Source organism: Acyrthosiphon pisum, chromosome A1, assembly GCF_005508785.2.
Source record: "Acyrthosiphon pisum isolate AL4f chromosome A1, pea_aphid_22Mar2018_4r6ur, whole genome shotgun sequence".
NCBI lineage: Eukaryota > Metazoa > Arthropoda > Insecta > Hemiptera > Aphididae > Acyrthosiphon > Acyrthosiphon pisum.
In genome coordinates this window covers 120,002,408-120,017,260 of record NC_042494.1, presented here as the reverse complement: position 1 = coordinate 120,017,260, position 14,853 = coordinate 120,002,408, and the positions used below count along the sequence as shown (strand labels likewise).

Genomic DNA, 14,853 nt, shown 5'->3' with positions numbered 1-14,853 from the left:
AAAATGGTAAAGGGCATGGTTAAGTGCATTAATTTTGTTTCTTTTTTAATAGTGTACAATTTTATGTTGTTATACGTTTGACAGTAATTAAAATAATGCATCATCGTGGTCTGTTTTTAACAAAATGTTCATAAAATAAATAACTATAACTAAAACGATTAAAAAACGAATTAATTATTTTTTTTAGGGGGGGGGGGAGGGGCGCACAAATATTGTTGACCCAGGGTGCAAAAATTGTAAATACGGCCCTGCCTATTCCTGCTAAACCATACACCTACTAGACACTGCACAGTAGATTAGAACGGTTACCTACTTTTCCCCTTTTTTAGGTTTTTATTTGGTACCTACTTTTAAACTACGAGAGACTTGGTGGGCATTGGTTCTGCATTACTTCCACCCGGATGCACATAATTTATTTTATATTAAACACAGAATTACTTTCTTTGGTCCATCAAATGATTGACCGAGGTGATTTACAAAAAAAAGACTTGCCGAGAGATACGTGCCGCAATGCAATAATAATTTTACTAAGAATTTTTTAACACAATAGCCAGTTAAATAAATTCTGCTGCTTAGTGCCTACTCCAAATTTTAGTCTTCGAGTCAATTTAGTGACGTTTTAGTCTATTACCTAGGCAGTTGCAAGTCAGAATTACGTCTTCTATCATATGGATAGATATCACCCTTCGCCCTTTTTATCTATTCCTACACACATCGGGTAATGATTTTTAAAATTTTATTCCATTTAGATTTTAAAATATTTATCAATTCAAAATATAAAATATTTAATTAGCCGTATTTCATATTATAATTTACAATAGTCAATAAGCAAATATGATTGCGTGATAAAAGGGAGCGTCCCATGACACTTCATAGTTCATTTAAGGATACAACTAGAAGTTCGATGTATTCGAACTTAAAGAAAAATATAATAATTCTGACTGTAAATTATACATAGTTATATAATTATCTATTTGAAACTTTTAGATTCTGAGTAGAACGATGAATGTATTGATCTTACAATGATGTGTGTTTTTTTTTAAATTTTTTTTTGTGTCTGTGTACACGATAAGTAGTCGAAATAATGCTTCGATTTTCAACTTCAGTATCTTGTTCGATTGGAAAGTGAATATCGTTGGTGTATTGGGGAGGTCAAAATTTAAAATTCCCAGTAATTTTCAAAAGCGCCAAGAAAAACCAAAGAAAAATTAAGGAAAAACGGGAATTTTTACGCAAAATTGAATTTGGTTTTTGGTGTAACTTTAAAAAAAATGACCGTAGATACATGAAATTATGACTGAATGTTTATATTAACATTTTCTATACACCATAACATTTTCAAAATATTTTGACTTATTTTGAGCTCTTTACGGACATTGTCAGTTTTCATTTTTTTTTAGTTTTTTTTCTAAAAATATCAATAAAATTTTATTTGTTGATTAAAAACGCTTGAAAATTTAATAAAAGGCTCCTAGTATATTGTTTCAAAAGCAGATGAAAAATATTAAAAATCCTTAGTCACAGTTTTTTTTTATAAGCATTTAAAGTTCAAAAATTGACAAAATATGGAAAAATCACGAAAATTAGCAAATTATTTTGAGTTAAGAATTCGTAAAAATTTTTCTTTTTAAATCTAAGATTTTAAAATGTAATACAAGATTCCTTATAAGATTATCTACCTTTATCAAACAAAAAATATCTATAAGAAAGTCAAATTAAATTTTTATGATCGTTTGAAATTCAAATTTTTACAACATTGGATATTCACTCGATTTCTCATGTAGCGATATTCCTAAAACAAGATTCCACGTAAATATTCAATTATGTTGCAAAAAATTCTAAGAAATACATAAGCACAGTTTATTTTTATAGTCATTTTAAGTACAAATTTGGACGAAATTACATATTAAAAACCTAGAATAACTATTTTAGTTATTTTGTTGTGATTGTATAATATTATTGTTGGGTATACTTGAAACTGCTAAAGTACACTATTATATATATATGATAGTATCACGGTTTGTTGTTGATGTATAACGCGTTATAAGTACCAAATAGATATTATGATATGATTAATTTGGAATTTATTATAGGTACCTATTATAGGTCAATTTTTTTTAAATACTATAGGCTATAATATAATATTATGTCTTATACCTAGACTGACATACCGTCTCCGCTCAGAATCGTTTTTCTTATACAATGATATTATATCATTGAATTCAAATTTAATACCATGCATTATACAGTGACCCACTTGTAACCTACTGTACAGCAGAGCGAAATCCACTTACCCACCTTTTTTAAGATTTAAGCCAAGTACATATTATAAGAAATGTTCAGCCTTCGATTTTTAAAACTATCCAAATTAATAGGTGACAATTGAAAAAATAAAAATAGTTGGGTATTTGATTATTGACAGATTAATATTTACAAGCCTTCTTTATTTCTCTTTATCGTCCAGAAACGTTATTCACCAGAGATTACAGTAGGTAGGTAATATATTTTTAAATAATAAAATAATTTTTTTAACAAAACAATTTAATATTATATTTTTTGTTAATTTTTGGTTGATTTGATAGTAGGTACATAGGTACTAATATATATGTATATATTATTATTTATCAAATGTAGTTTTACAAAAAAATCCATTTTTGTCATATATTTTTTTTCATTATATTAAATGGTCTATACCAAGGCCGGACGCCGGTACATCAGAAAACTTACAGATATGCCAATCCACCCTTCAAATTTAATCCAAAGATTATCTACTATAATCTAAGTTATAAAGTAAAAAATCTTCAGAACGCTAACTTTTAGCAAAAAAAGATCAAGTTCTTTTGAGTGTAATTATTAACACCATGTAACTTGGTAGAGGTTACTTTAATTTGATTGTACTTTGCCATTGATTTTCATTTCTTATTATACTTACTATTTGTATATTTAATAATTTTAAAATTACATAAAATATTTTAAAAGTAGTACCTATTTACTATTTATGACATAAAACTTCATAATAAATTGCGAATTATAAATAAATAAAATAAGTTTGACCATCCTAGGATTAGTATAATTTATACATTTTAGCCTTTATAGATGGTATGTTTGCTGGCTTAAATAAACATTTTTGATATTATTACACCAGTACAACACCAACACTACTTGAGTCTTACAAATGAATTTGTTTTATTCATAAAGTTGAATTATTCACCTGATAAATATTTAAAACATTTATACCTATACCTAAAGTTTAACAAATATTTGTACAATTATAAGTTAAACGTCTGTATTATATATTACAATATCAACACTAATCAAATATTTTATTTTAATAACTTTAGATTGATGAATTACTGTAAAAAAAACAACAACTTTTTATACTATAATAATTGAAGGATATCTGTCCCACTGAATTTAAATTTATATAAAACTTCATATTAACTATATAATATTTATTTTTAAGTATTTGAAATACTTTTTTTTTATTCCTTTAATTCTTAATTTGTTTCTATTTGTAATCCTTGTTAAATAAAATTACCGTGCGGTTGTGGTCATTCTTCAACGTGATATCAATTATATTATAGGTATAATTTATATATGTATAATATTTATGGACAATTTGATATCGGTTTTTGTCTAATCATATAAATTAATCAAATGTTTTTTTCTCCAGGAGACAGTTTAGTTTATCGCCGACGACAATCGAAACGGTAAGTCGGTAACAGTATTATTGCTTATATCTATTGTTATTGACTGTAAAATTATACTTTATAATTTTACTATGTGGTAATATTATTACTTGTTGAACTGCCATTGATTAAAATTTATAAATATAAACTATTTATAATTAATGGTACTACCAGACTAACTATTTACCAATAAAATGGTTATCAATTATCATTATTGTTTATCGTCAAGGACAATCGATAACGGATTGGGATACCCAAATACATATAGCTCTCTGTAAAGAGGGTGCAGTGTTTGTTGTGCAAGTGTGCAACTATTACTAAAAAAGAACTAACATGACTGATAATCATTTTAATAATTGAAAAAAATCATGCTTTTAAAATACAATAAACAATACTTTTTAAAAGTATTTTGCTTAACAGTACTGAACATATATAATTTTAAATTTGAATTATTTGTATTCATGAAAAACATACCTGTCAAAGAAACAAGAAGTAATTATCAGAAATTATAATAAATTCAAAACTACATATTTATATTTTTATTAATATTAATATTATAATTATTATAACCACCTTAAAATTACATATTAATATTACTTCATTATATCATATTAATCAAGGCCTTCTTTTTTCTCCCTCAAAGCTTCCTGAAAAAATAAAAAATAAATATAAATGTTAGTTGTAATAATTTTATTATTTAAATATGTTTAATGGAATTACGGGGTATTTTAAATTTTATCAGAAAAATAATGTAATGTAATTTTTCAAAATATTGTTCAGTATAACATCATTTTAACTAGTATTCTATTCTATGTGATCTAAATGTAACAATATAATAGGATAGGTCATAAGAAAACAGCTGGTAAAAGGCCAATAAAGTAAAAGTAACTTGAAATCATTCATAGTATGGGAAGACAGATTAACACAGGGAGCACTATCGACGCCTGCCATACTGATGATTAGGCGGATTCCCTCTACGTGAAGCGGGATACTATTATCAGCTTGTCTGTATTTTCCCAACATTCTGTAACCGTTTTACTTTAAGTGAAGTGTATTTAAATGTATATTATAATATTAGTAGAAATTGTGCTTGCCAACGTATACAGTTAGCTTTATACTAGCGTATAAAAATTAGATAATAAAATTAATTTATTAGAAAAAGTAAACTAACCAATGTAAAACTATATCTATATATACTGAATCAGAAGGTACAGATTATTTCCACCAGAGCGTATTTCGTTAATCTGCTTCCCTAATTGCAAACGATTTATTAAATATAAAATATATTATAGTAGTTAATAAACCATTATTAAAATAGGTGATATTATATAAAAAGAATACATGTAATTAGCTTATAAAATTACAAATATTATTTATTTGTATGAACATTATAAAAGGCAAAAGTATATAAATTATAGTCAATAGCTTTTAAATTAAAATTACGACAATTTAACCACGCCCTTTTCACATACATATTATGAATTAAAGATCTAATTTCTAATTAAAGGTATATTTAAAATCTAATATACCGATTTTAATAGTTTGTATTTTTTTAAATATTTTTCTATGGTACAATTTGTCCCAATTTTTTCCTGCTACTCGAATCTCTTACATCATCTAAAGTCAATGTTTTAGGCAAATATCAGTGTGCTAAACACAGAAACAAAAAAGACACAGGGTAGATAATGTTAGATATGTCAGATGTATGTCATGTACATACATTTTACATTACAAACTAACATAACCAGGTCTATCTTATAAAACTTTTATTTTCCAAATAGTTTTTTTTTTGGACTTTTTCTTTGAAGACCATTCAATTACATAGGTATTGTACATCAAAATTATTTGTATTGTAAAGAAATTAAAAGATAATACCTTGAAACGTTCTTCAAACAAAGAAAGTTCAGCCAAGAGATCAGTTATAGAATTAGTTAAAGCATCTTGAGGTGTATAATCAGATGTTGTTTGTATGCGAAGTTCAAATTTATGTTCCAGTGGATGTGGTTGTTTATATCCGGCAAAAAGTACATTAGGGTCTTTAAGTAGTTGGCTAAATTAATAAAATAATAGATTATGAACACAATGATGATAATCGGTAACTATGACAATAACAAAGTAGTACTCACTTCCTGATCATGTTTCCCAAAGTATGATCTTCTTTGTTGACTGTAAAAATTGCTGCATTTGTCACTTTAGTATCCACTTCTTTGACTATTCTAAAATTCAAAAAGCAAAGTTAGTCGGCTCTGGGAAATGTTCAAATGTGGGAATCAAATAGACAAGTAGATAACTCAATATAACTCACTTTTTTTCTCCGTCATACAGCAAAAATGATTCAAATGTTGGAGGAGCATTCATTTTATATTATTAGTATTTTACAGTCTAGACTTCTAGAGAGTATAGGCCGAAACGCCGAACCGATTCCGCGAAACGTAACTACGAAGTTTGCTAAATGCTAATCGAGTAATCGATAAGCTAAAAGTTAAAACAATAAACAATAAACAAGTCTTATCAAAAATGTTATCACTGGTGTATAAACTCTTTGTAATCATCTTTGGAATTTATTATGACAAATTCTATTATGGAATTTACTAAAATAATATCCCGTCAGATTGTAATATCTGATAGTCTGGAATAAAAAAAATCTAAACTCAATAAAAAAAAGGTGGGCAAGTGGGTGTCGCTCTGCTGTACAGATGATTACAAGTGGGTAGCTGTAATGGATAGTGTTGAGTAGTAGCAGCTAGTCTATATATATAAATATGAATGTATGTGTGGGTGTGTGTGTGCGTGTGTCCATATTACCATGGCAACCATTTATATATTATTTTGAGATTTCCGTCTGTGTGTGTCTCCATATTACCATGGCAACCAATTATAGAATTACGTATTTTTCAACTTCTTTTTTACAACTTTAATTATATATGTATGTAAAATACAACATCAAACATCATATTACAGTTTAATTTAATTTTTAACCTTAAATATAATTTAATCTGAAATAATCTGTAAGTTTTGTTTGCTTATTATTTTTGAAAATTGTCCTTTTTTTATAAAAAGTTTCTATTTCGTCAAGTTTCAAAATTTCATCGGGAACATTTGCTTCTTGTCTATAAACCATTTCTTACCACTGATAAAGCGTTTAATATGTCTTCTTCTGTGAGTTTGGATTGTTCTATTGCATGTTCCTCTTCGTCGTCTTCTTCAAATTCATCAGGATTTTCTTTTTTTCTAACCTCTTCTACAATAGTTTCTTCAGTAGGCAAGCCCGGATTAAGGGGGGGTCCAAAGAGGGCCATGGCCCCCGGGCCTCATTAGTTCAAATTTATAAATGGGCCTCAGACTTATCCATTAATTTTTTCTTTATAGGCTATAACACTGCATAAATCACCTTAAAAAAATCAATGATTATTTAGCGAAGAAAAAAGTTTATACATTATAATTTATAAATAAATGATGCATTAATTATTTATTGCCAAGTACCTAATATCTATATAAATTTATTATAACAGGTACCTAATATTAAATAATATATACATTATAAACATAACGTACGTAACAAGCTATTATTATTATTTTTTTCGTACAGGGACCTCTTTTAAAACTTTGGCCCCTGGGCCTCGAAATGTCTTAATCCGGGCTTGTCAGTAGGTGATTCATATATGGTGATATCTTCATCAATTTTCAAATAAACTTGTAAAGTAACGCCATCGCAGTGAACTAACTCCCATTCTCGTTGTACATCTGGTATTTCAATATCGGTTTCAATAATTTCATTTGTAAATCCAGCTTCGAAGAAACATTTTTTTATGGTTTCGAACGTTACATCACTTCTCCAAGCTTTCGATACCTCAGAAATACAATCTCGCAGAGTAATTGTTGTTCTCTGTTCAAGATTTGAAATAACTTTGTTCAAAATACATTTTCGATTATACACTTTAAGATTATTTATTATTCCTTGGTTCATTGGTTGGAGCTTACTTGTTGTATTTGGGGGGGAAAATATGCAAGCGTTACAGATTTTAACTTTGTAGATAAGGTACGAGGATGAGCAGTACAACTACCTATCCACAAATAAAATTATTTTTTGATTTTCTTGAACAGCGTTGTCAACTTCTTCATAGACACAAATTTTCATTAGTTTTCTATTGCTGAGGAGAGAAGATTTTGCATTTGCTTGGTTATGTTTTCACGGTTTTTCAAAATGGTTGATAGAGAACTTGTTGGAATACTATATTTTGCGGCAATATCTTTTTTAGTACTATGTATGACATAAACTATCAATTTGATAGAGACAACATTTACAAAAACTGGTTTTTATCGAATAATTATTTCGTTATATAGAAACATCAGATTCGTTATTTGGAGATAAATTCACGTGTAATTAACAATGAAGGTTATAGTTCTTAAAAATATTTCGTTAAACAGAAAATGTCGTTAAATGGAAGTTCGTTATATGGAAGTTTCACTGTACTTTGAAATTTCCGATGGAATGTTTTGTATATAAATGGTTTCCATGGTGATATGTAAAACATAGGTATTATTCATACAGAGTTGGAAATTTTAATGGGCAACGAAGTGAACGGAATCAGATATTTTTATATACATAGATAGATTATACATATAAGCAGAAGATAGGCTAATTTAAAAAGGGAGAGGACCAACCCCGGGAGGTGCTCAAACAGTGATTTTGATATTTCATAATATGGAAATTTTTGTTTATAAATGGTTGCCATGGGTTTTGAAGCTATTATAATAATAATTATTGGTTGCCGGGAAATGAAGTGCACGGGATCAGCTAGTATATTATAATATAATATTAAATTATGTATATTGTTATATATATATAATATACCAGACTTTTTTCCTAAGACTTTTGTACCGCGATTCAATGCCTTGAGGTTAGAAATAAATAATAATCAGGAGAAGAATTAGAAGAGGTTGTAGGCCAATTTGTTTTTCCATATGATACATTTTATTAAAGATTCTTTTTTGCATCAGTAGAAAGTTACTAACAAACACATTTTTTGTACCCAGTTCCGCAATAACCGGGTGTGTTGCGTGTGTCAAACACACGGCCCAGGGCCCAACTCATAATGGGGGGCCCAAAGATAAAAATTTTAAAATATTATATAGAAAGAAAAAAATAAAACCATTTTGTTATAATAGTTATTAATAAAGATTGAACAAGATTGAACAATAGATTGGTTTTGTTTTGTACACAAAAATTGAACAATACAACATTATCATACATCAACGTTTCTTTTGCAGCCTGTATAAGTTGTATAAGAGAAAATCGAAATTAAAAATAGAAAAATAAGATTAAGAATATAGATTAAACTAAAATTAAAAATAAGACATTCAAGTATAGCTTTGCTCAATATTGAAAGACAACAAACAAATGATATTAACATAGAGAATATAATTGACAATTTTGCAAACAAAAATGCAAGAAAAATTAATTTTTCAGTATTTATTTTCGAGTTGACTGTTAATGTATGGTATGTTCAATTTATTTGTTATTTAATAATTATTCATATTTAAAATGAATAAAAAAGGCTACAAATTATTACATTTATTTATTTGTAAACACATAGGTACCTATACGTGTTTCAATTATGTTAACCTTATTTTGTATGAGAAAAAACTCAAAATTCCAAAGTATGTTTTCAAATTTGGAAAAATTAATTTTTCAATTTTCAAGAGTGAGGAGGGGGCCATTCATTTTATTTACACACGGGCCCAAATTGGTGTAGTTGCGACACTGTTTATACCAGCAATGGAGGTTCATTTTTAAATAAGATAAAATAAGATAAAAATGTTGATTGATTATAAATACTAGTATATTATACCTAATATAGGTACCATGATTTACATTATTTAGTATTAATTAATAAAACGATTCATTATAACGGGGATTAATTGACCGCTATGGCGTTTTTTACGGGGACCAATAATTATCCTAAATCTAGAATATTGACTGGCACAACAAAAATAAAATAAATATTTAGTTTAAAATGTTTAAATATTTAATTTTCTTTGGGCAATTCGGATATCAATATCATCGAATTGAGTCCCAGACTAATTTTAAGTTTTGACTATTAAAAGAGTTGAGTCCTGACTCAACCACGCGACTCTAAAGTATTTTCTGTAATAGATATATGTTTGAATTGACTCCGGAGATAAGAAATTTGAATGTTTGTAACTATACTAACTTGTAACTTATAACGTATAAGTACCAAAGTCTAAAGGCCTAAAATATAATTCATATTGATTGCCGATTGCAGGTGACGACCTTGAACATGGCCATGTCCATACGACACAATATTTTCGTCAACGCTGATCGCGCCACAGAGAGAACAACAAGTGAAAGTCATAGTGGCGTATTAAAATTAGGTTCAGAGGCGTCATCTGGGGAATGGCAAGGTGGGTATTTTCCCCTATCTGATTTTAAAATCAGGCCAATAGGCCGGTGCCCGGTAGTTTCCGATTAACCATTATTATAATATTATATTAGCCCAAAAACATACCTATTTAATATTTATATGAAAATATTATATTATGTAGGTACTATAAGAAATTATTGTCACAATGATAAATTGGTAGTTATAGTAGTTACTAATTAATAGTTGGGATATATTTATATTTAAACGCATGGGTGGACGTGCATTCAAATTTGTATGTAGGCCGTAGGTATATGTGTGTGTTTTATGAAGGAAAAGGAACATTGTAATATATAAATATGAGCTTGACAGACTTTGGAATCTTGGAATTTGGATCGGGTTTTTCGGGGTACCTGTTTGGTTACAATTTTCTTTTTGTGGTTACATATTGTTAGGTAAAAGATTACATAATACCAATCAGTTTTCAAGTCAAAATTTTGACGTTGGGGTGCCAGGTTAACATACCTCATGAGAGAGGGTTGTTTATTAAATTACTCATTTTGGCTGATCCAAACTTTTGCCCTCCTCTATTAAAAACTGAAATAACGCCACTGATTATGTATTGCAGTTTATTGTGTAATTCTGTAATCGTATATTGTATAGTTTTAGAATCTAAGTGGAACGATGATTTTACAATGATGTGTTTTTTTTCTATTTGCCATCAGTCTGCGCACCTTTGTGGGTAATTAAAGTGCTTCACTTTTCTACTTCAGCATATTTTTTAGTAGGAAAGTAAATTATGTTGGGACTTCAATGATGGGGTTAAAAATAAAAAGTTTCCAAAAAGAAAAATCAGAAATGTTTACTTGAAACCAATTTTTGACAAAATCGATTTTCTTTTTTGTAGTGACTCAAAAACGAAAAACCGTAAATAAATGAAATTCTCACAGAATGTTTATATGACTATCTTCCATGTACCTTTCCATATTATACCTACAAGATAAGATTCGCAAAATGTTTTAATAATTTGCAAAATTTTTTTTTCAATTTTTGTCAGTGAAAAATTGTTTATAAACAATTTTTCACTGACAAAAAGTTAAAAATCTAATACAAGGGTCTTTATAAGTTGTTATTAGTAAAATTTTAAAAAAAAGTTGAGAGTACATCCATAATCGTTTTTTATGAGTGTCTGAAATTAGAATTTTAACGAAGTTCGTCAAAATCGCGAAAATGTGGCAGCTTAAAATTCATAAATAATTTCTTTTTATATAGCTAACATTTGTTTACGTACATATATAGACAAGTGTTATTATTTAAAAACATTATTTGAATGGACTCAAACATTTTACATAGGTATATCATTCTTTTCTTTCTTTTTTAGCTTTTACAATATATATAGGTTTATAATACATTTTACTATCTATATACCCACGCGCGCAATGAGATTTTCAAAATAATTCAATTAATTTTAAGCTATTAGGTACCTATTTATAGTTTATACTATGAACCTTCTAAGCCGTTCTACTAGCAGCTATATAGGGCCGTAATAAGAGCTTTCCTAGGCTTTAAGATCGGATTTGAGTATTCGCGTTCAAAAAAAAAATTATATTTTATTATATCCATACTACCTAAAAATGTATGTTATAAGAGAAACAACAAAGTAGGTACAACGTACACATAACACATATTAAAATATCCAATAACAATATCATCGTAATCGCAAATTCGCAATAGGTACATGAGCTACTGCTGATATACCCGCGGGTATTGCGACCACTGACCATTAAACTATATAATAAACTGGAACGCTCACCACGTAGTGTGGCCCGAGCGAGGATGTTAAAAAGAGATAGCGTATATATTAGGAGTATCTATCCTTGTTTAACATACGGCACCAATTGGCAAATCACAATTTTATTTTATATCGCTATTTATTGACGCTTGAATCATAATTATTGGACTACGAGATATTTATTTATAATATAAATATACGTATGTCGTATATATTTATATCATACAATGCATATTTGGATTAATTAGCATTAAATATTACCTGCATTCAGAAATTAAACTGTCCGCTTGATAAATTAACAACCAATTTATATTTTTTTTACCAATAAAACTCTGTTGTTGATATATTTAAATTATTCACTTATTTATTTATTTAAAAAATGTAATATACAAAAACAGAATGAAATACAATTGTCCAAAATATGAAATACCTAACTATGTAATTACTTATCCATTCAATATTTAATAGTTTTTATAAAAAAAATTAAATGTAATAATTAATAATATTATATAAAATATTTGCTGTAATGGGGGGGAGGGGGGGAAGAATTTGAAAAAAATTCATTTTCGGCAGGTGTTTGGTGGTGAAGAGGGATTATGGTTAAGTCAGGTTTATGATTAAAATCTGAAAATTACAAATTAAATAGTTTAGAATTTATTTATAGATGATGCATGTTTAGGGTGACCATAAAAATAAAATAAAAATACGGGACACTTAAGTTACTTAACTAAATATATTAATATAAAAAAAAACAAATTAAATGTATGCTGTATAATAGTTTTTAAATACAAATAAAATATTAATAAGTATAATATGTACACAAAAATCCAAAAAAAATTATTTTAATGACTATGGCAGGAAATTTATTCTTTTGATGTTTTTGTATACTTTTGTGCTGAACTGATTTCATTGAGTAACTTAGTTTCTTTCAATAGAATATTATAAAACTCATTACAAGATAAGTTTTTAAAATGTGTTTTTACAATTATAATTGATTTGATAGTTTCAACCAAAAATTGATTTTTTTCATCTGTCCACAACACATTAATGGTTGAAAAAATCCGTTCTACTGCAGCATTTGTACCCGGAATTGCCAAAGAATATTCTACAATTTTTGATATGTTAGTTGTATCAATGTCATGAGCTTTAGTGTATTCAAATATTTCACACCACTTAACTTCTACTTAAGCTGAATTTTTAGGTGGTAGAGTGTGAGCAATTTGGCTACAAAACCGCGGAGCTCGATCATTTGGATGCGCGAGCGAGTAGCGTTCTACCGGCGGCACGAGTATAGATTTAAAATATGTTCTATTGAATACTGTGATACTAAAAATATCGTAGAATAAAAAAAAATTATAAATTAACAATAAAGAAAAAAACGGGATTATACGGGACGTATGGTCACCCTATGCATGTTGGAAAATAATTTAGGCTCATATATAAAAATGTAGTCAGGGAGTCACAGGCCCCTCTAGTTTTGTCACTGGTATATATGATACAAAACCTCCCCAAAATTGTATTCTATGTTCCACACTGCCTGGAAGGATTTGTATATTCTTCTGATGTATTTCCTGTAACATAAAATACAATTTAAATTTGATTGAAACAAAATAACAATTTATTTCTTGTTTATCACCCTACTCTCCCAACTATTTGGGGTCCTACACCTCCAAATAGCCCTGTCCTAATCTCTCCTTTATTCACACGTGCTATTTTCTTGCCATTATCTCGTCCATATTTTACTCTCTCTCTTCCTCATCCATCTTTCGTACTACATTTATTTACAATAAAACTTTATTTAAAATTATTATATAACAAATAGTAACATATCTAACATCTTTATTATAATTCAAGTTAAAAAATTAACACTTAAAATTCTTTATTATACATTGTATATTGATATATCATACTGATTAAAAATATAAAATAATTGCTACTGTAATTTACATAATATATTGTATAAACTTAAGCTTTAAACGTGATTAAATAAAATTAGTTTCGTTAATTTATGTCTTAGAGATGACTTTGGATCATGGTTTTTTTTGTGTCAACTGCTTACACTGTGTATAAACTCTTAAGGTACAATAATATGATGATATAAATTTAATAATTTTCATTTCATGTAACTCTAAAGAAAAAGTATCAGTAATTGGATGTTCAGGCTTTAAATTTCTTATTTTAGTTATAAAATGTCGTTGAACTTTTATACTATAATTTCTTATCTAATTCTATCTAATTCTTCGCCAGTTAGTTTTGTTTGGACCCCAACATCAACAAACATACTTTTAGAAACAACTGAAGCATTTGTGCTACTCTGAGCTTGTTCTAATTCATCCTATACAAATATTTATCAATATAAATTATATTGTTTAAAAATTTAAAAAAGGTGGGTAAGTGGATTTCGCTCTGCTGTACAGTAGGTTACAAGTGGGTCACTGTATAATGGATGGTATTAAATTTGAATTCAATGATATAATATCATTGTATAAGAAAAACGATTCTGAGCGGAGACGGTATGTTAGTCTAGGTATAAGACATAATATTATATTAGGTACCTATAATAAATTCCAAATTAATCATATCATAATATTTATTAGGTACTTATAACGCGTTATACATCAACAAAAAACCGTGGTACTATCATAGATATATAATAGTATACTTTAGAAGTTTCAAGTACCCACGAATAATATTATACAATCACAACAAAAAAAAATAACAACAATACTAAAATAGTTATCCTAGGTTTTTAATATGTAATTTCGTCCAAATTTGTACTTAAAATGACTATAAAAATAAACTGCATAAATGTATTTTTTAGATTTTTTGGTAACAGAATTAATTACTTACGTGGAATCTTGTTTTAAATTTTCAATTCTTAGATACAAAAATTGAACATTTTATACATTTTTAACTACAAAATAATTTTTCAAATTAAAATTTGATCTTTAAATGCTTATAAAAAAAAATTGTGCCTATGTATTTTTAA

The 14,853-nt window shown here is 27.7% G+C and overlaps 1 protein-coding gene and 1 long non-coding RNA gene across 2 annotated transcripts in view; both read right to left on the bottom strand.

The window, feature by feature from the left end:
* Positions 1 to 4,023: 4,023 nt before the first annotated feature.
* Positions 4,024 to 6,185, bottom strand: Polr2j (polymerase (RNA) II (DNA directed) polypeptide J, 13.3kDa). Its single transcript, NM_001162789.2, is given in 4 exon segments — positions 4,024 to 4,336; positions 5,565 to 5,739; positions 5,816 to 5,905; positions 5,995 to 6,185. Coding segments are annotated over 4 exon segments (354 nt in total). The 5' UTR covers positions 6,048 to 6,185; the 3' UTR covers positions 4,024 to 4,300.
* A 6,938-nt stretch (positions 6,186 to 13,123) lies between these two features.
* Positions 13,124 to 14,853, bottom strand: part of LOC115033832 — a 4,305-nt gene continuing 2,575 nt past the window's right edge. Inside the window, exon 3 of the long non-coding RNA XR_003839156.1 lies at positions 13,124 to 13,435. This is a non-coding gene — a long non-coding RNA (uncharacterized LOC115033832). The remainder of the gene's footprint in view (positions 13,436 to 14,853) is intronic.